This window comes from Dipteris shenzhenensis, chromosome 4 (genome assembly GCF_047967505.1).
Source record: "Dipteris shenzhenensis isolate YYH24624 ecotype China chromosome 4, Dip_SZ_1.0, whole genome shotgun sequence".
NCBI lineage: Eukaryota > Viridiplantae > Streptophyta > Polypodiopsida > Gleicheniales > Dipteridaceae > Dipteris > Dipteris shenzhenensis.
In genome coordinates this window covers 35,067,196-35,089,059 of record NC_141599.1, presented here as the reverse complement: position 1 = coordinate 35,089,059, position 21,864 = coordinate 35,067,196, and the positions used below count along the sequence as shown (strand labels likewise).

General features: G+C 43.5%; 1 protein-coding gene across 3 annotated transcripts in view; it reads left to right on the top strand.

The window, feature by feature from the left end:
* The window catches only part of LOC147902764 (uncharacterized), a 129,121-nt gene extending 108,277 nt beyond the window's left edge, over nt 1-20,844 (top strand). For 2 of the 3 annotated variants that reach the window (XM_087373545.1, XM_087373544.1), the window contains exons 9-11: nt 19,538-19,754; nt 20,032-20,196; nt 20,405-20,844. In XM_087373545.1, coding sequence (XP_087229671.1) covers nt 19,538-19,754; nt 20,032-20,196; nt 20,405-20,485 — 463 coding nt within the window. In that variant the 3' untranslated portion in view covers nt 20,486-20,844. Of the gene's footprint in view, nt 1-19,537; nt 19,755-20,031 lie in introns of all 3 variants that reach the window. The other variant, XM_087373546.1, reaches the window with a different exon arrangement.
* The last annotated feature ends 1,020 nt before the right edge of the window (nt 20,845-21,864 follow it).

Here is a 21,864-nt window from a genome sequence, read left to right as displayed (position 1 = left end):
AACTCATAAGGATGCTGAAGAGGAGAATTCAGATATGCTTGGATGCGCTGCAGCCAGAGGGTCCATAAGGCCCAGTATCTGATCCAGTGGAAGAAGAGAGAATATTGTGACAAAGAAGCTGATAGTTTGCCATACATCCAGAAAAACCTGTAGAACCTGTGTGCTGGAAATCTGAGAGATAAAAAATAGGAGATTCTATCTAGAAGGTCTCTGGAATATGAACAAAACCACAATAAATGCGGAATACTCTTCGATGCAAGGTGACATCTTGGACAGAGAGGTGAAGCTATTCGTCGTTTAGCCAATTTCACTCCCACTGGGAGAATACCAACAATACATCTCCATAGGAATAGTCTTTGCTTCAATGGCATTTTCAACTTCCATATCATTTGCAATCTTCCTTTCCACCAGGCTAATGATTTGTTCAGATGCCATAAAGAATTAGCATGATGGGCAATCCAAGGAGAAGGTAATATTAATCTATAAGCCTGTATAGATGTCAATGACTGCAAAGGCTTAGAAGAAATGCTTGGACTTGAAGACTGAAGGTGCCAATCTTGAAGCCTGTCACTGCCATTCAATGTCGGAATCGGAACCAGAGGAAGTAGGAGATCAGCAATAGCTTTCCAAATAGGTCTATGATGCATTGCCAGGTTGTATTGTCTACATGCTGCTGGAAAAAGGAGAATATTTCCTTGCATATCTACAACGTCATCAATGAACCGGATACCCATTTTCATAAGATTGTAAGCTCTGATGGGTTGTTGAACAGCAAGGGGAGAGGAAAACACAGCACTCCAATGAATACTCTCCAATCTGAGTGATGATGCTAGAGAAGCAGGATGAGGAGATCATTTGATGTGAGAGAGTACTTGCTTCCAATCCTGAATCAAGGAATTAGAAAATGGACAACCAGGGATTTTACCTTGAAATTTTCCAAGTACTACTTCCGATGGATCTACTATCCAATGTCCATAAGCATGTGTGCGCATCTGACCACACAAAATTGCTAGCATAATAGACCAAGGCTGCTCTTGTTGAAAGAATGTTTTGAGCATAGTGATCTTTCTTGCCAACACATGATATTTGATGTTTATTATATTCAAACCACCATGCATTCTGGGTGAGCAAAGCAAGTCCATTTTGAGCAACCGTAAAGCTTTTTTATGAAGCTTGGTTTTCCAAAAAATCTCCATGGCTTGAGACATAAAAGATGAGAGATCTCGAGATGACCAATGTAATAGAGGAAGGTAGAACTGGACATAAGCTAGAACAATAGACTGGACAATTCGAAGCCGTACATGCAGAGGCCATGTGGAAATCTTCCAATATTGTAATTTGTCCTGAATTTTGTTGAACACCCACAACATTTGTTGCTTATTACTGATTTTCCAGCCAATAGGATAACCCAAATGTCTTACTATATTTTCCGGTTGAATAATCTGGCCTGGCCACAGAATAGCATGCCAATCACAAAGCTTGAGAGGCAAGAGTTTTGATTTCTGAAAATTAATTTTAAGACCAGCTGCCAACCCAAAATCTGAAAGGGTATCCATCAAGAGGCGAATCTCCAATGGACTGTTCTTTAGCATGAAGAATGAATCATCTGCATAGGCCTGCACTATGAAGGGTCGTGAACCAGAAATCTGAAGCCCCTCTAGCTGTCCAGTATCAACCATGTGATCCATATAAAGAAGCAAAGGATGTGAAGCGATGGCATAAAGCAAGGCACTGAGAGGACATCCTTGTCGAACCGAACGTTAGAGAGTCCAAGACTCAGACAAATGTTTCCCTATAAAGCATTGTGCAGTAGAATTTGAATAAAGCCAATATATGACATTAGATAGCTTTGGCCCAAAACCAAGTTTTTGCATGATTTGAGAGACATAATCCCACTGTACTGTATCAAACGCCTTCGCCACATCCACCTGCATGACCAACACATCTTGATCTGAATATTTAGCATATTCCATTGCGATAAGAGTGTTAGTGATATTGTCATGTATGTGCCGTCTTGGAACAAAACCATATTGCCTGGGATGAAGTCCATCATGAAGGATATCCTTTATCCGATGTACCAACATTTTGGCAATCAGTTTGTATATCACCGGCATCAAAGTAATTGGTCTCCAGTCATCCATAGTCTCACAAAGAATCTTTTTGGGCACAAGCTTAACCAGACCATGCTTCCAAGCTGAGGGAAGATGTTGGTGCTGCCATGCTGCATTAATAAACTGCAGAATTGGACCCTTCATTTCTGGCCAAAAGGCTTCGAAAAACTCAACCGTCAGACCATCCCAGCCAGGGGATTTATGTTTACCCAAATGCTTAAGGGCTTCATCCAATTCATCATCTGAAAAAGACATTTCCAGCATTGAGGCTTTTTGCAGGGAGACAATGGGAGAAACAAGCTCAGTAAATCTGTTACGAGCCAATGCGACCTGAGGTGCAGAAGAAAATGGTTGAGAATAAAGGAGCTGAAAATGATCCAGACATTGTTTTTCAAGCTGAGAGAGAGACTGGGTCCAGAGACCATCTGATTTCCTTACCCTCATGATAGATTGGCTTTGTCTGTGTGCATGTAAGTTCCGGAAAAAAGATTTAGAGGAACAGCCCTTATCTAGCATAGGTTTAACTCTGGCCCTAATCTACCATTTAGACAGCTTGCGTTTGTCATTGGCATCAATTATAGAGGAAGCACAAGATAATAAATGCTGCTCAGAATCAGATAGAGATCTTTGATGACTAATCTGTACAAGATACTGCTTGTATGATTTTGCCCACTGGATATGCTGTCTGGTTTCTGCCAAGTACCATCTTCCATATTCCTTGATGACATTTTGAATACGATGTATGAAAGAGATCCAAGCAAATTCCAGATCCTCCTGAGCATGGGATAGCAATGGCCTGCAAGCCAGTCTGATCATATGCTGAAATTTTTCGTGAGAAAGATAGAATTGATTAACTTGTAAATTTCTGACTGAAGAGAGCTGCAAGTCATCCAGAGGCATACCAAAAGAAAGGGTGAGCCAAAGTGGAGTGTGATCAGATAATTGTTGTGAATAATCAGTCCACATCTGACATGTATATTCATCATATTGCTGAGCATGAATGAGATAAAATCTATCAAGCCTGGCCCACTAATCTGTAAAAGCATTATGATGATATGTAAATCCCATCACTGAAGGATGAGTTGTTGTCCATAAATCTGCAAATCGAAGTGATAATGTCATGTGTTCCCATTGCTGGATTTCAGAGGGCAGCATATGTGATTTATGCGTGGTATTGTCCTTCCAGTGAGGAGAATTGTTGAAATCACCACAAAGTAGAGCATTAGAGGACCAAGGATATTGCTTTATGGAGTTCCACATTTGAGCTCTGGAAGCTGAATTTTGAGAGGCATACAAAGATCCTATTTCAAAAATCTCTCCATTGATCATACATTGGATAATCATCCATCGTCCACCTAGATCATTATATGCTATCAAGGGTTGCAGATCATGTTGTCTGGCTAAAATGCACAGCCCAGAGAATTGTTCCGATCCTGAATAGAATATATCATATCCTGAAAAAAACCCATGCTGTCCAGCAAAAAAATGCTGATTATGCTCTTGGAGACATACAACATCCGGATGAGTTGTATTTATATAATGCCAGAGAAGCCTCCATTTATTCTGGTTGCAGAGGCCCTGTATATTATAGGAAAAACATTTAAGAGAAGCACGCATGAAAATATATACAAGAGAATGATCGGTCCTCCAAAAGAGCGGGAGGCCTCAAGCCTCTACCATTGCCACAGGGTCTTGCTGACCCTCAGCTTCCAATTCCCTGATAATATCATCTTCTTCACAAAGGGGAAGACCCTTCTTGACTGCATTGACCCAAGCCTTTGAGATGGGGCTGCTTGAAGAGGTAGAAGATTGTCCTGGAGAAGGAGCAGAGGCATCCCAATTACGAGATTGGAGAGGTCTTTGTTTGAGAGGCACCGTCTTCTTTGCAGTCTGCCATCCGTCATGAGATGATGAAATATTTTCTCCTAACTTGCTTTTGCCTTTATCCTTATTTTGAGCTGAATTGGCCTGGCTCCCTGTATGAACTGAAGGCTTTGCTCCTTTAGCTTCAATCTTTTCCACATATGTCTTCTGACCTCCTTTATTAGATGGCAGAGGAATAGCAGCTGGAGGAGGTGGATGAAGGATAGAAGGACACTCCGAAGCAAGATGCCCAAATTTGTGACAAGAAAAACAAGCTCCAGCAAAAATGCCCCATTTTAAGGTGAAATATTTCTTGCCCAAATTAACACCCTCAATCTCAACTGCAATAGAAGAAGGGGTCGGTCTATCAGTATCCCATAAGATGGAAAAACGATTTTTATTACCTGTTGGACGAGGGGGACAGATCACTTGTCCCAATGTCATAGCTAAACCTGGAAGCTCTGTTCTCATATAATCTGGAAAATCAACCACTTCAACCCATATAGGGCAATGATGCTTTATGAGGTTCTGATAGTCCTTATTGGGGGACCAGGGCATGATATGCACCATCTGGCGACCAAAAAATAAAGGGGACATTTCCAGCATCTTTTGTTTTGTCAAAGCATCCAAAAGATGAACTTCATAAAATCCTCGGGAGGCAAAATAGACTCCTTCTACAAAGCATCCACCTAGGAGAGAATTCACCCATTGTCCCACATCATTAGCAGAGGGAATTTTGCCTGGGAAAAAGATGATAACTGCAGTTTGAGAGAGCTTCTTCAAAGGTTGCACAAGAGATGGCAGCTTCATTTTGTAAGTGAGTTCCGGAGCAGGTTGAATCCATTCCCTTCTGCTTTGTTGAAAATCATCATTCAGCATATCAAACACATAGGAAGCATCTTCAGAAGAAGGAGCTATGGGGGAAGAGGCTTCCCTTAATTGTCTTTTGGGTTCAGGAGAGAGGGCTCTCTTGACATAGTACTTGTTTGCTTCTGCCATGGAGGCTAAGGGATTGAACAGATATCAAACAGGGAGAATTGGATAGGGCACAAAGAAAGGCTGGCAGGCTGTACGGACGCTGGGATGAAGCACTGTACGGACGCAACGAAGAAACTGACAGAAACTGTACGGACAGATTGAGAGATTGCAGGAAAGGACTGACAAGCTGTACGGGATCACTGACAGGCTGTACGGGACAACAGACAGTCTGTACGGAAGAGTTAACGACTGTACGGAATGATTAAACGGGAAAAGTACGGACGGACTGTATGGACTTTGGGAAGGAAGACTGCAGGTAAGAACTGTCGTGCAGGGTTGAATGGAGCCACGATGGTAAGGTAACCTGACACAGAAGCCGTACGGGAACCGTACGGCGGCAGTACGATGGTATGGACAAAAAGACGGGCGCCAAACAATGACGGACGACGCTGATCAGCAAGCACTCAGACCCTCACGATCGACGCTCCTACGCACGCACCTCTCTCTCCACACACACCACACACACCACCGCCCCTACCTCTTACTCACTCACACACTCACTCCACACACACACACACCCCTTCTCTCTCTCACACACACACACACACACACACACACACACACACTAACACGCACACACACACACACTTTTTTTTTGGTAATATCCAGTGCATATATTTTACACACACGCACTTTTTTTTTGTGAAACTAGTGACTATATTATTAACATGAGATCAATGTACATGTCATTAGACTCCAAAAGAGAGCCTAATGGAAGAACTCAAAAACAGTCAGAAAACACTTCAAGGCTAGTAACATCCAAGTCCCTCACAGCATACATCATATAAAGATTGCTTGAGGGACATTCTGAAGAAAGCATATGCCTGAGGAAACTGTTGTCCCATCCTAGAATGCAATCTCTGTGTCCAAATAGTCCAGAGTACCCAAAAACGAGTCCAGTGAAAGAAAAGGAGGAATGGAGACATCTGGGATGAGAAGTATCCAAACATCCAGAAGAGTTTCCCAAATCTGATAGAGGGAAACCGAAGCCGCATCAAATGAGAAACATGAGTGATCGATAACCGAGAGTGCGGGCAAGACCATAACAAATGGGGAACTGTCTCACGGTGATAAGAGCAACGGGGGCAGGAAGGGGAAGCAATGCGACGTGCTGCCAATTTCACCCCAATGGAAAAAGCTCCCACTATATATCTCCAAAAGAAAAGCCGCTGTTTTAATGGCAATTTGGCTTTCCAAGTTTTCTTGAGTCGTGATTGCCACCAAGATAGAGGCCTATCCAAATTCCAAAGAGTGTTGGCATGCTTATCAATCCATGGCGGTGGAAGAAGAAATCTGTAAACCATCGAGGAGGCCAGATTATGCATTGAAAGCGAACAGGTAGCAGGGGATAAGGAAGTCGGATTCCAGTCCAGCAATCTGTCCTGTGCAAACAGTGGAGGAACAGGAACAAATGGCTGCAACATAGTTGTAAGTATTCTCCAAATGGGCCGATGATGCTGGCCCAAGGGGAATGTCCTACAAGCTTGTGGGAATGAAAGCACATAACCATGTTGATCCACAACATCTCCGATAAATCTTATGCCGAGTTTCATAAGATTATATGCTTTAATAGGTGCCTGTAAAGCGAGAGGCAATTCAAACACCTTGCTCCAATGGATGCTTTCCAAGCGAAATGAATTACCATGATGGGAAGAAGCACCTGTCCATTTAGCATAAGAGGGAATTCTCTTCCAATCATGAATAAAAGCAGTAGAGAGAGGACAACCAGGAATTTTCCCCTGAAATGTGGTCATGACTGCATCCCAGTGATCTGTAATCCAATGCCCATATGCATGGGACGTCATGTTTCCACACATAGCTGCTAACATAATAGCCCATGGCTGTTTTTGCTGAAAAAAATCAGCAATCATAGTGCTCTTTCTTGCCAGCATATGAAACTGAAGATTGAGAATATTCAGTCCCCCATGAGTCTTAGGAGAACAAACAGCCTGCATGGGAAGAAGTCGCAATGCCTTTTTGTGAGATTTGTTTTTCCAAAATATCTCCATAGCATGGGACATATAGGATGCCAAATGCGTAAAAGACCAGGGAAGAAGAGGCAAATAAAATTGCACGTATGCCATAATGATAGACTGTACTATCCGAAGTCGAACATGTAGGGGCCAAGTGGACAAATGCCAGTATTCTAGCTTCTTGTTGATCTTTTGAAGCACCCATTTGATCTGTTGTTGAGGGGTAATATTCCAGCCAATGGGATATCCTAGATGTCTCACAAGAGTATGGGAAGGGAGGATGTGGCCTGGCCAGAGAAGTGCATGCCAATCAGCTTCTTTCAATGCTAAAAGATTCGATTTCTGAAAGTTAATATGCAGTCCAGCAGCTATGCCAAAATCATTCAGAGTACGCATCAAGTGAGAGAGGTCACTTTGAGAATTCCTGGGCATGAAATATGAATCATCAGCATATGCGTGTGCAAGAAACGGCTGTGCCCCTGGAATTTGCAAGCCATGAAGCTGCCCTGTAGTTGTAAGATGGTCCATATGCAACAATAATGGATGAGTAGCAATGGCATATAGTAGCGAACTAAGAGGGCAACCCTATCTCGCTGAGCGGGTCATAGTCCATGCTCGACAACCCACCACCAAGCAAACACTGCGCAGTGGCATGAGAATAGAGCCAGTAAATAATATGGACCAGCCGAGGGCCAAATCCCAATTTATGCATAGTCTGAGAAATAAAATCCCAATGGACAGTATCAAATGCTTTGGCAATGTCCACTTGCAGAATGAGAACATCTTGTTTAGAATATTCGGCATACTCAATTGCAAGCAAAGCATTGGAGATATTATCAGTGATCTGTCTTCTGGAAACAAACCCATACTGCCTAGGATGAAGTCCTACTTGCAAGATAAATCGAACCCTGAGGACAATCATTTTAGCAATGAGTTTGTAAATGACTGGCATAAGAAATATGGGCCGCCAATCAGCCATTGTCTCACACAACCTTTTTTTGGGGATCAATTTGACAAGGCCATGTTTCCAAGAAGGAGGAAGAGATTGTTTTGCCCAAGCATGATTGATCATAAGAAGCAGAGTGTTCTTGAGATCACCCCAAAATGCACGGAAGAATTCTACAGTCAATCCATCCCAAGCAGGAGAGCTGGCTTTACGTAAATGACTCAGAGCATAAAGGGCTGCTCCAGTGCACGAGCCCGTTCCGGGGACAATATGGGCTGAACATGCATCAAAAATTGAGACCTAGCTGCATTCACTTGCATTGAATGATCAGGCTGAGGAGAAAAGAGATGCTGGAAATGACTAGAGCATTGCGATTCCAATTCTGATTTGGATGTGGTCCAGGTGCCATCATCTTGCCTGATTCTGCAAATATCCTTCTTTCGCCTATCCGCATGCAGGCTTTTAAAGAAGGCTTTGGAGGAGCAGCCCTTATCCAAAATGGGTTTCATGCGAGCTCGGATTTGCCACTTCTTAATTTGCGAAGATCATTTTGATGGATGATGTGAACCGCATAAGCACAGGAATCGTGTTCAGAGGAGGTGAGCTGCCTATGAGAGCTGATTAAATCCATTTGTTGCTTATGAGATTGAGCCCATTTCAGCTTAAGCCTGAGGTTTCCCATGTAACTCCGTCCATAATCTTGAATGATAGCCTGCAAACGATGAGCAAGACTGATCCAGGCGAAATCCATGTCCACCTGAGCATGTGAAAGGAGGGGGCGGACGGCCATTCTCACCATGTTCTGAAATTGTTGATGCAGCAAATAAGCACCATTAACATGGAGTAGGCGACGACCAAAAAAAGGCATATCATCTGTCAAACGTGCTATAGATAATGTCAAGCATACAGGGAAGTGATCAGATAGCAAGAGGGAATGATCAACCCATAGTGCACATGTGAAACTAGCATACTGCTGAGCATGCAACAAATACCATCTGTCAAGTCGAGCCCAGTAATGAGTAAAGGCATTGTGATGGTATGTGTAACGCATATCTCTATCCCTTGTTGAGAGCCATAAATCTTCTGCATGCAAGAAAGAAAGCATATCTTCCCAATGTCGAAGCTCAGTGGGGATCATGTGAGAACGATGAGTGGTGTTGTCTTGGATGGCTGGCGAGTTATTAAAGTCTCCACACAAAAGGGCATTGGACAGCCATGGATATTGTTTGAGGGAGGCCCACATTCGAGCTCTTGTCGCAGAAGTCTGAGAGGCATAAACAGATGCTATTTCATAAAGATCAGCATGACAGATGCATCTGATCCGAGCCAAAAAGCATAGTGAAGGTGTAAGTTGTCAGGCCTCAGCCATGACATCGACATCCACTTGGCCTCCTGGATCAGTAGCTCTATTATCCTCATCATTGTCACATACAGGGATGCTCCTCTTGAGCACATCAACCCACAGTTGAGAAGTGAGGCTATCAGCAGGGGTAGAGGCCTGACCAGGGGTGGAAGTAGAGGCATCCCAATGGCGAGATTGTAACGGTCATGGCTTGAGCGCAAATACCTTTTTGGGTTGCTGCCAGGCACCCTGAGGAGCGGCATGAGATTCTGAAATTTTGCCCTTTCCCTTATCCTTTTGCTTGGCTGGAACCTGAACCACATTTTCTTTGGGTGGGGCAGATTTAGATGCCATATCGCCCGACTTGCTAGGCATAGCCTTAGGCCCCGGACCATAAGTTGGAGGGGAAATATTTTCTGGAGCAATGGCTGTAGATGGGAGCTGATGCAGGACTGCAGGACACTGTGAAGCTAGGTGGCCAAACTTATGACATGTGAAGCAAGCACCTGCAAATACTCCCCATTTCAAGTCAAAATATTTTTCGCCCAAGGGGACATCCTCTACCTCTACTGGAATAGAAGGAGGGGTTGGGTGATCTGTATCCCAAAGAACACAAAACCGATTTCGATTACCCGAAGGACGGGGTGGGCATACAACTTGCCCCAAAGTAGCTGCCAGGCTTGGTAACTCAGCCCTCATATAGTCCGGAAAATCCACAACCTCAACCCATACAGGGCAGTGATGTTGAAAGAGACCGTGATAATCCTTATTTGGCGACCATGGCATGACATGGACCATTTGTCTGCCATAGAATAGAGGGGACATCTCCAATATCTGCTGACGATATGAGGCATCCAAAAAGTGCACTTCATAAAAACCTCGAGAAGCAAAATATACTCCTTCAACAAAGCAACCTCCCAACAAAGCCTGAACCCACTGAGCTACATCATTTGCTGAAGGTAGCTTCCCTGGAAAGAAAATGATGACTGCTTGCTGAGAAAACTTTCGGAGAGGAGCAACCAAAGAGGGCAACTTCAGCTTATATTTAAGGGCCGGGGGAGGTTTGGCCCACTCCTTCCGGCTGTGATGAAATTCATCCTTGAGCATGTCGAAAACATAGTGAGCATCTACAGAGGCTGAAGTAGAAAAATCAACTTGCTGTCTTTTGCAGTCCTGGGACAGGTCCTTCCGGGAATAGCTTTTGAGATGGTCCTCCATGGAGTTAAGCAGGGTAAGATTGATGAAGAGGAAGAGAGAACTAGAGCTGTACAGCAGGGTTTGAATAGAGCAAACAGCACGGGAGAAATAGGGAAAACAGTACGGACAAGAGGAAGCTGTATGGACAATACGGATAGACAGGACCGTACGGACTGTACAGAGTGCTGATAGGACAGACAGAGGCTGTACGGAACAAAACGGGCAGGATAGAGATGCTGACGGAGGGCAGGGGGGCTAGACTGTACGGAGAAGGCGGGGGTGTACGGACGCACGGAGGGGCTTGAGAAGGGAACAACGATGGCAATGCACACACACACAACTGGAGCGGGATTGCACGAGGTTGCGCAGGAAGGAGCGGGCTTGGTCGTACGGCCGTACAGCACCTGTGTGGCGACCGTACAGGTGTACGGACAGATGGGGGAGCTGTACGGGGCCTCCTCTGTCTTGCGACCTGCTCTCTCTCACACTCTCGAGCTCTCACACCTTCAAGCTTACACACACACACTGTTCTCAGAGTTACACTTTACACACACACTTTTTTTGTGAAACTGGTGACTATTATTAACATGAGATCAATGTACATGTCATTAGACTCCAAAAGAGAGCCTAATTGAAAAATCAAAAACAGTCAGAAAACACTTCAAGGCTAGTAACATCCAAGTCCTTCGCAGCAAAACTATCATATAAAGATTGCTTGAGGGACATTTTGAAGAAAGCATATGCTTGAGGAGACTGTTGTCCCATCCTAGAATGCAATCTCTGTGTCCAAATAGTCGAGAGTACCCAAAAGCGAGTCCAGTGAAAGAAAAGAAGGAATGGAGACATCTGGGATGAGAAGTATCCAAACATCCAGAAGAGTTTCCCAAATTTGATAGAGGGAAACCGAAGCTGCAGCAAATGAGAAACATGAGTGATCAATAACCGAGAGTGCGGGCAAGACCATAACAAATGGGGAACTGTCTCATGGTGATAAGAGCAACGGGGGCAGGAAGGGGAAGCAATGCGACGTGCTGCGAATTTCACCCCAATAGAAAAAGCTCCCACTATACATCTCCAAAAGAAAAGCCGCTGTTTCAATGGCAATTTGGCTTTCCAAGTTTTCTTGAGTTGTGATTGCCACCAAGATAGAGGCCTATCCAAATTCCAAAGAGTGTTGGCATGCTTATCAATCCATGGCGGTGGAAGAAGAAATCTGTAAACCATCGATAAGGCCATATTATGCATTGAAAGCGAACAGGTAGCAGGGGATAAGGAAGTCAGATTCCAGTCCAACAATCTGTCCTGTGCAAACAGTGGAGGAACAGGAACAAATGGCTACAACAATTCTCCAAATGGGCCGATGATGCAGACCCAAGGGGAATGTCCTACAAGCTTGTGGGAATGAAAGCACATAACCATGTTGATCCACAACATCTCCGATAAATCTTATGCCGAGTTTCATAAGATTATATGCTTTAATAGGTGCCTGCAAAGCGAGAGGCATTTCAAACACCTTGCTCCAATGGATGCTTTCCAAGCGAAATGAATTACCATGATGGGAAGAAGCACCTGTCCATTTAGCATAAGAGAGAATTCTCTTCCAATCATGAATAAAAGCAGTAGAGAGAGGACAACCAGGAATTTTCCCCTGAAATGTGGTCATGACTGCATCCCAGTGATCTGTAATCCAATGCCCATATGCATGGGACGTCATGTTTCCACACATAGCTGCTAACATAATAGCCCATGGCTGTTTTTGCTGGAAAAAATCAGCAATCATAGTGCTCTTTCTTGCCAGCATATGAAACTGAAGATTGAGAATATTCAGTCCCCCATGAGTCTTAGGAGAACAAACAGCCTGCATGGGAAGAAGTCGCAATGCCTTTTTGTGAGATTTGCTTTTCCAAAATATCTCCATAGCTTGGGACATATAGGAAGCCAAATGCTTAAAAGACCAGGGAAGAAGAGGCAAATAAAATTGCACGTATGCCATAGTGATAGACTGTACTATCCGAAGTCGAACATGTAGAGGCCAAGTGGACAAATGCCTCTTTTGATCTTTTGAAGCACCGGTAATATTCCAGCCAATGGGATATCCTAGATGCCTCACAAGCGTATGGGAAGGGAGGATGTGGCCTGGCAAGAGAAGTGCATGCCAATCAGCTTCTTGCAATGCTAAAAGATTCGATTTCTGAAAGTTAATATGCAGTCCAGCAGCTATGCCAAAATCATTCAGAGTACACATCAAGTGAGAGAGGTCACTTTGAGAATTCCTGGGCATGAAATATGAATCATCAGCATATGCCTGTGCAAGAAACGGCTGTGCCCCTGAACTTTGCAAGCCATGAAGCTGCCCTGTAGTTGTAAGATGGTCCATATGCAACAATAACGGATGAGTAGCAATGGCATATAGTAGCGAAATAAGAGGGCAACCTTGTCTCACTGAGCGGGTCATAGTCCACGCTCTTGACAACCCACCTCCAAGCAAACACTGCGCAGTGGCATGAGAATAGAGCCAGTAAATAATATGGACCAGCCGAGGGCCAAATCCCAATTTATGCATAGTTTGAGAAACAAAATCCCAATGGACAGTATCAAATGCTTTGGCAATGTCCACTTGCAGAATGAGAACATCTTGTTTAGAATATTTGGCATACTCAATTGCAATCAAAGCATTGGAGATATTATCAGTAATCTGTCTTCTGGGAACAAACCCATACTGCCTAGGATGAAGTCCTGCTTGCAAGATAAATCGAACCCTGAGGACAATCATTTTGGCAATGAGTTTGTGAATGACTGGCATAAGAGATATGGGCCGCCAATCAGCCATTGTCTCACACAACCTTTTTTTGGGGATCAATTTGACAAGGCCATGTTTCCAAGAAGGAGGAAGAGATTGTTTTGCCCAAGCATGATTGATCATAAGAAGCAGAGTGTTCTTGAGATCACCCCAAAATGCACGGAAGAATTCTACAGTCAATCCATCCCAAGCAAGAGAGCTGGCTTTACGTAAATGACTCAGAGCATCATCCAGTTCATTAAGCATAAAGGGCTGCTCCAGTGCACGAGCCCGTTCCGGGGACAATATGGGCTGAACATGCATCAGAAATTGAGACCTAGCTGCATTCACTTGCATTGAATGATTAGGCTGAGGAGAAAAGAGATGCTGGAAATGACTAGAGCATTGCGATTCCAATTATGATTTGGATGTGGTCCAAGTGCCATCATCTTGCCTAATTCTACAAATATCCTCCTTTCGCCTATCCGCATGCAGGTTTTTAAAGAAGGCTTTGGAGGAGCAGCCCTTATCCAAAATGGGTTTCATGCGAGCTCGGATTTGCCACTTCTTTAATGTGCGAAGATCATTTTGATGGATGATGTGAACCGCATAAGCACAGGAATCCTGTTCAGAGGAGGTGAGCTGCCTATGAGAGCTGATTAAATCCATTTGTTGCTTATGAGATTGAGCCCATTTCAGCTTAAGCCTGAGGTTTTTCATGTAACCCCGTCCATAATCTTGGATGATAGCCTGCAAACGATGAGTAAGACTGATCCAGGCGAAATCCATGTCCTCCTGAGCATGTGAAAGGAGGGGGCGGACTGCCACTCTCACCATGTTCTGAAATTGTTGATGCAGCAAATAAGCACCATTAACATGGAGCAGGCGACGACCAAAAAAAGGCATATCATCTGTCAAACGTGCTATAGATAATGTCAAGCATACTGGGAAGTGATCAGATAGCAAGAGGCATGTGAAACTAGCATACTGCTGAGCATGCAACAAGTACCATCTGTCAAGTCGAGCCCAGTAATGAGTAAAGGCATTGTGATGGTATGTGTAACCCATATCTCTATCCCTTGTTGAGAGCCATAAATCTTCTGCATGCAAGAAAGAAAGCATATCTTCCCAATGTCGAAGCTCAGTGGGGATCATGTGAGAACGATGAGTGGTGTTGTCTTGGATGGCTGGCGAGTTATTAAAGTCTCCACACAAAAAGGCATTGGACAGCCATGGATATTGTTTGAGGGAGGCCCACATTCGAGCTCTTATCGCAGAAGTTTGAGAGGCATAAACAGATGCTATTTCATAAAGATCAGCATGACAGATGCATCTGATCACCATCCATCGACCCTGGGGGTCATTGTAAGCAACCGTGGGCTGCATATCATGTTTCACCAGCATGCATACCCCTGAAAAGTTAACCAGCAAAATGGCCTTGCTGGCCAGCCAAGAAGTGTTGGTTGTGTTCCTGTAAAGAAATTACATCAGGGTGCATTCTATGTACATAGTGCCAAAAAAGTCTCCATTTATTGACATTGCAAAGACCTTGAATGTTGTATGAAATGCAAGTAATTGAAGTAGACATAGAAGGTATGTACAGCCGAGCCAAAAAGCATAGTGAAGGTGTAGTTGTCAAGCCTCAGCCATGACATCGACATCCACTTGGCCTCCTGGATCAGTAGCTCTATTATCCTCATCATTGTCACATACAGGGATGCCCCTCTTGAGCACATCAACCCACAGTTGAGAAGTGAGGCTATCAGCAGGGGTAGAGGCCTGACCAGGGGTGGAAGTAGAGGCATCCCAATGGCGACATTGTAACGGTCGAGGCTTGAGCGCAAATACCTTTTTGGGTTGCTGCCAGGCACCCTGAGGAGCAGCATGAGATTATGAAATTTTGCCCTTTCCCTTGTCCTTTTGCTCGGCTGGAACCTGAATCACATTTTCTTTGGGTGGGGCAGATTTAGATGCCATATCCCCCGACTTGCTAGGCATAGCCTTAGGCCCCGGACCATAAGTAGGAGGGGAAATATTTTCTGGAGCAATGGCTGTAGATGAGAGCTGATGCAGGACTGCAGGACACTGTGAAGCTAGGTGGCCAAACTTATGACATGTGAAGCAAGCACCTGCAAATACTCCCCATTTCAAGTCAAAATATTTTTCGCCCAAGGGGACATCCTCCACCTCTACCGCAATAGAAGGAGGGTTGGGTGATCTGTATCCCAAAGAACACAAAACCGATTTCGATTACCCAAAGGACGGGGTGGGCATACAACTTGCCCCAAGTAGCTGCCAGGCTTGGTAACTCAGCCCTCATATAGTCCGGCAAATCCACAACCTCAACCCATACAGGGCAGTGATGTCGAATGAGACCGTGATAATCCTTATTTGGTGACCATGGCATGACATGGACCATTTGTCTGCCATAGAATAGAGGGGACATCTCCAATATCTGCTGACGATATGAGGCATCCAAAAAGTGCACTTCATAGAAACCTCGAGAAGCAAAATATACTCCTTCAACAAAGCAACCTCCCAACAAAGCCTGAACCCACTGAGCTACATCATTTGCTGAAGGTAGCTTCCCTGGAAAGAAAATGATGACTGCTTGCTGAGAAAACTTTCGGAGAGGAGCAACCAAAGAGGGCAACTTCAGCTTATATTTGAGGGCCGGGGGAGGTTTGGCCCACTCCTTCCGGCTGTGATGAAATTCATCCTTGAGCATGTCGAAAACATAGTGAGCATCTACAGAGGCTGAAGTAGAAAAATCAATTTGCTGCCTTTTGGAGTCCCGGGACAGGTCCTTTTTGGGAATAGCTTTTGAGATGGTCCTCCATGGAGTTAAGCAGGGCAAGATTGATGAAGAGGCAGAGAGAACTAGAGCTGTACAGCAGGGTTTGAACAGAGCAAACAGCACGGGAGAAATAGGGAAAACAGTACGGACAAGAGGAGGCTGTACGGACAGTACTGATAGACAGGACCGTACGGACTGTACGGAGTGCTGACAGGGAAAACAGAGGCTGTACGGAACAAAACGGGCAGGGCAGAGATGCTGACGGAGGGCAGGGGGGTAAGACTGTACGGAGAAGGCGGGGGTGTACGGACGCACGGAGGGGCTTCAGAAGAGAACAGCGATGTCAATGCACACACACACAACTGGAGCGGGATTGCACGGGGTTGCGCAGGAAGGAGCGTGCTTGGTCGTACGGCCATACGACACCTGTACGGCGACCGTACAGGTGTACGGATAGATGGGGGAGCTGTACGGAACCTCCTCTATGTCGCGACCTGCTCTCTCTCACGCTCTCACGCTCCACCACACTTTACACACACACACACACACACACACACACACACACACACACATACATACATACGTACATACATACATACATATATATATATATATATAGTGATAGCGAGAGAGAGAGAGAGAGAGAGAGAGAGAGAGAGAGAGAGTTAAGGGTTGTCCTTTTGTTTCCTGAATGTTTTCGTACTGGAAGGAAACACTCTCTCATCTTGAATGGCATGATCGTTACTCTGTTGCTGGAAATTCTTTGCATTGGTCAAAGGTATTTGCTCATTCATTGGCTTTGCGAGCGAGACACTCGTAATTGATTGGTATTATGGGGCCTCAGTTTGCGGGAGATGTGCTACATGCTATTGGTGCTATGTTATCTTTTCCTCTAACGATCTGCCAGTATGGTTTGGGACTGCATTATCGACCTCTGTGACAATACATTCTCAGATTCATCAAACTTTCTTGCCAGTGCCATAACTTGAGATCATGGACTGCCTCAAGGACTGGGTCCTTCACTGCTTGGGTTCATCATCTTGTCCTTTTTGTTGGCTGACATTACAGTTGCTAGGTTATATAATGTTTTAATGCCTCCGCATTGGATTTCAGATCGAACCAACCAGATTTGGTCCATGATTCATAATGCAAAGTGGTGGCAGGAATGATTAAGGCAGCTTGGAGCTACAAGCTTCCTCTTCATCAACAGGTTTTCTTGTGGCGGGTGATGCTTGCAATTATTCCCATTTGGCCAACTCTTGGCACGCAGACACATTGTTCCTGCGGTTTGTCACAAATGTCTGGCTCCATGCAAATCTTTGCCTCGTTTTGGCACTGTCGTGAGACTTTGAATTTTTTCACTATCTACTGCAGCGTCTCAGGACCCGATTTCCTACTTATTGTTTTGGCAAGCAATTCTAGCTATTTGGGATTTATCCATAGAAGTAGGGGTTTGATCTTTTTTTCCCGTGGGTTCGTTATTGGGGACTTTGGACTTTGTGGAAAGATAGAAATCATAGAGTCTTTGGTGGTTCCACTTGCTCCAAGTTTCCTTTCTTTTGGATGTCACGGCAATCATTCTATAATTGCTCGTGTGCTAGTCAGATAGATTATCCTCTATACTCATGTTACAATGAAATTTTCTGATGTTGTAGTTACAGTTCCCCTTTTTGGGGTCTGCTCTTTGTAATATAAAACTACATGGATTTCACAAAAAAGTGTGTGTGTGTCTCTCTGTGGAAAGACACAAATCATAGTCTTTGGAGATTCAACTTTTCCAAGCTTTACTACTTCCATGTCACTCAGGCAATCTTTCTATGATTGTCTATGTGTTCGACAGATAGATTCCTCGGTTCACTTTCTTACATTGACATCTTTTGATGCTGTAATTGCATGTGACCTCTTAGACATGCATGGATTTCAGCCCCAAAAAAAGTGTCGCTGTCTCTATCTGTCTTTATTTATCTATATTTATATATTTATAGATACATCAACGATCAGTTGATTGGCTCAGAGATGAGACTCATAGGACTCTTTGTGATAGGCATATTGCCTTCTTACCAAGAAAATACTTTTAGTATGTTCATATGATGTGGAGCACCATATTCACATGCGATTATGAGCTCTATGTACCATTCAATCATGGAAAGATGCTCAGGTTGATCATTCAAAGAGCCGTTACTGAGGGTTTATGATAGACTCTACTTAAACCCTATTCATGACGATGACTCCTCTTTGCCATCTATCTTCTCCCTTCTTGAAGGAGACTTGTCCCTTGCAAACGTCGCCTAGAGGCGGGTTTAGTTCTTCACTTGTGCAACTGACCTCAGGCTCTATGGTCTTTACCAGGTTCAGGCAATGGACATGGCTCAATGGCAGAGGATTATGGTTTAGCGGTGGGTACATGGCTTCAGAGGATAGGCAACTCCCCGATGTATCATATCTATTCTTCCAAGGCTGAGGCAGCCAAGCACGTGTATGGGGCTTGCACTCAGCATAGGCATATTTGGAGGGGGATTTGCCGCTTGATTTTAGGTTGCCGCCTTTGTCTCATGGGGGGTGGACATAAGGAAAGCCTTAACAATGGTATGCTGTACATAGTAGAAGGTGCACTATTTTCTCTCATCTAGATTTTCAGAGTTCAATCTCTGAATCTTTCAGCTTCATTCACACATCCTTCAGTGATTTCTTATTATCCTCAATGGACGGTGCTCTTTGGAAAGATTGTCTCCAGAGTGCACATTGCAGGCAGGCCATTGGAGATTATCTGGTAGATAAAAGTGAGATCTTATCAATTTGGTCAGAGATCATTCACGTTTTGAGGAGCCATGGGACAGATGTTCCAGGCAAGATGCTAGATAGAGCATAGATCGCCCTCACAGTGGGATAGCAGCGAGTATGGCTTGACTTGGAAGTTGGCATTATGTCCCTCCTTTGGACTTTTGGGAAGCATCAGGATACACTGTATTTTGTGAGCATGGTGTGTAGAGTGCTTTCACCTCTCCTCACGTGGGACTAGCTTTTTTGTTTTGGGCCCTCCTTTCATTTGTCCAGACGTAATACACATTTTAATTCAAAAGGAATAAATTTACCTTCCATTTCTTTCTTCTCAAAAAGGTCTCCTAAACTAGTGTGCTAAAAGAATCTGTCTTTTGTGGAAATTTTGGATTCACACGAGTTGTCTAGTTTTGAATATCAAAATTTCTCTTTACTTACTGGATCTCCATCAAAGTTCACAAGGAAAGAAAACATATGACCTTTGATCTGAAGAACTCTGCTTCTTCACTTTTTTTTTGGATGTGCCTCCTCCTTTGTGGTGTGCATGCGCATGTGTGTCTGTGGATGCATGTACGTGTATTTATGTGCACACGCTTGCACAGCACGTGCGTGTGCACATGCATTCCTGTATGCTTTGTGCTTGTGTTTCTTGATAACAGTGTCAGTTTTGAACCAATAGCAAAATTTTGAGATAGCCGTCGTCTTGATGACAGGGTTGAAGGTTTTGATTGTGTATTAGATGCTATACAAGGAGACTACTTTTACCCTGGTTATGAGATGCTTGAGCGTGGAGGTCGCTATGTGGTATATGGAGTGGCCAGCATGACTCCTCATGGCAATTCCCCGAATTGGTTGACTTTAGCTTGGAAATACCTTCGGAGGCCTGCGATTGATCCTCTCAAGATGATGAGTGAAAACAAGAGCATCATGGTGAGCCTGAGTTTGACTTTTTCCTTCAGTTTTCATGGGGTGGTAAGTGCAAGAAAATGAGCAAACGTACCATGAGGGTTAATTATTCGTGCAAATTTGAAAGCGTAACTAGTTTGTTCTATGCTATGTGACTCTGTTGGAATCTTTCTTAGCTATTGTGACCGGTAAGTTGAGCCCCTTTTCAACGCATCCAAAGTCTGCATGGCTAGTTGAATGGGATGTTTTCATAAATATGGCTTTCAATCACTTATGACTTGTGAAATGATTCTTTTTGCAGGCTTTCAATCTGATCTGGATGTTCGACAAAGTGGAGAAACTGGAGTTTCTTTTTCAAGAACTGCAGTCTTTTAACCTTAAGGCTCCTTTTGTTGGACAAACTTTTGATTTTGAAAATGCGCCTGATGCTGTCAGAAAGTTTCAGAGTGGCTCTACCATTGGGAAGGTTGTTCTAAAGTGCTAATACCTTTATGTTTATAAAAAAATTCCTCTCTAAAGAAGATGCTTGACTGCATTGCAGCTTGGGAGAAATTTGAGGATGCAGTACTATGCTGCATTCGCCATTTCAAATGAATTGCTCCATATAACAGTACCACTTGAGCTCTGATTTGAAGGATTAGGCTATATCCAATTAAAAAGTGTTAACTGTGCAGATAAAGGTGTTGCACGGGACCATGAATATGATAAATCTGCGACTTCCAATTAGAATTGGATTGAGTTGGACCTACATATAGTTCTGCTCTTTTTAATAATTAAGAATGTGTTATACGAAAATGGGTGGCATCTGCAGTGGCAAAGAGATTTTCATAATGGCTCTACCATTGGGAAGGTTGTTCAAAGTGCTATTAGTCTTGTACTTTCACCAATATTTTCCCTCTTTAAGGAAGATGCGTGACTGCATTGCAGCTTGGAAAAGCCAAGAAACTCGAGTCTGCATGTGTATGGTTTCCATTATGAAGGCACAACTGCTACAATACAAGCTTGATTTAAAAGAGTTAGATATTCACTTCCAAAGTGTCAATGGATGCAGTTAAGATGCATCATGGCATTATTGATATTGTAATTATGTGAGATCCACGATCAAAGGAAATATCGAAAGAGAATCATACGTGAATCCAGGATCAAAGGAAATATCGAAAGAGAATATTACGGTGAGATCCAAGAAAAAAGGAAATGTTTCTCGAAGAAATAAATGCTGAGTATAATACATCCTAGATTCTGGAAAGAGGTTGCTTTGTCCAAGTATTAGGTTACGTTATTGTAGACTCAATGATAAAGCATCATTTTCTAGTCTACATTGAGTAACAAGATGAAAATGTTCTATTTGAAGTCAAGATCCCTATTCAAAGTGCTTATTTCCCATTTTTCCAATCCAACATGGATGGTTCCACCTTCACAAAAAATTTGCATGTTATGTCAGAGTTTGCATGCCCTTATGTGTTAATGTTAAGTTCACATCATAAACTATGCATGCACAATTTGAAGCATGGTATAATGACTTTGAGATAGTCGTGGTTAGCATATGCACAAAGTGTTGCTTGAAGCAACATGGTATATTGACTTCAAGATAGTAATCGTTATTGCACATGAAGTGCTTGAAGCAACATGGTATAGAAACTTCAAGACGAGACCTTTCACTCTATATGGCTTACTAGCAATTTTACTGTGTACTTACTATTCATAATCATGGTCTTTCAAGGTTGGAAGTATACCGATAGAAGTTGTGCATCACTTAACGTATCTTGGGGGCCAATCACCAATGTATCTGAAATTCATATTGTAAACTTCACATTAGATAATGTGTATATAGTCATCAATCATTATTAACTACATGTTGGGTTCATGTATGATGAAATGACGTACTAAGGATAAGATATGAATTAAAATTCCAGTGGATTTTGGCAAACATGGCCCCTACAATTCCACAAGGTAGAGCCTAATTGCTTTAAACGGATGACCAGTATGTCAGGGTCAAGATTCCTTCCCTTTAGATGTCCACCAATTACTAAAGTTGTAAATGTTTCATGCATGGCCATGGCAACCATTACATGTCATGGGTCCTACCCCTTTATGAAAGTTCGAAGTACCCATAATCTCATGACGGTACTACACA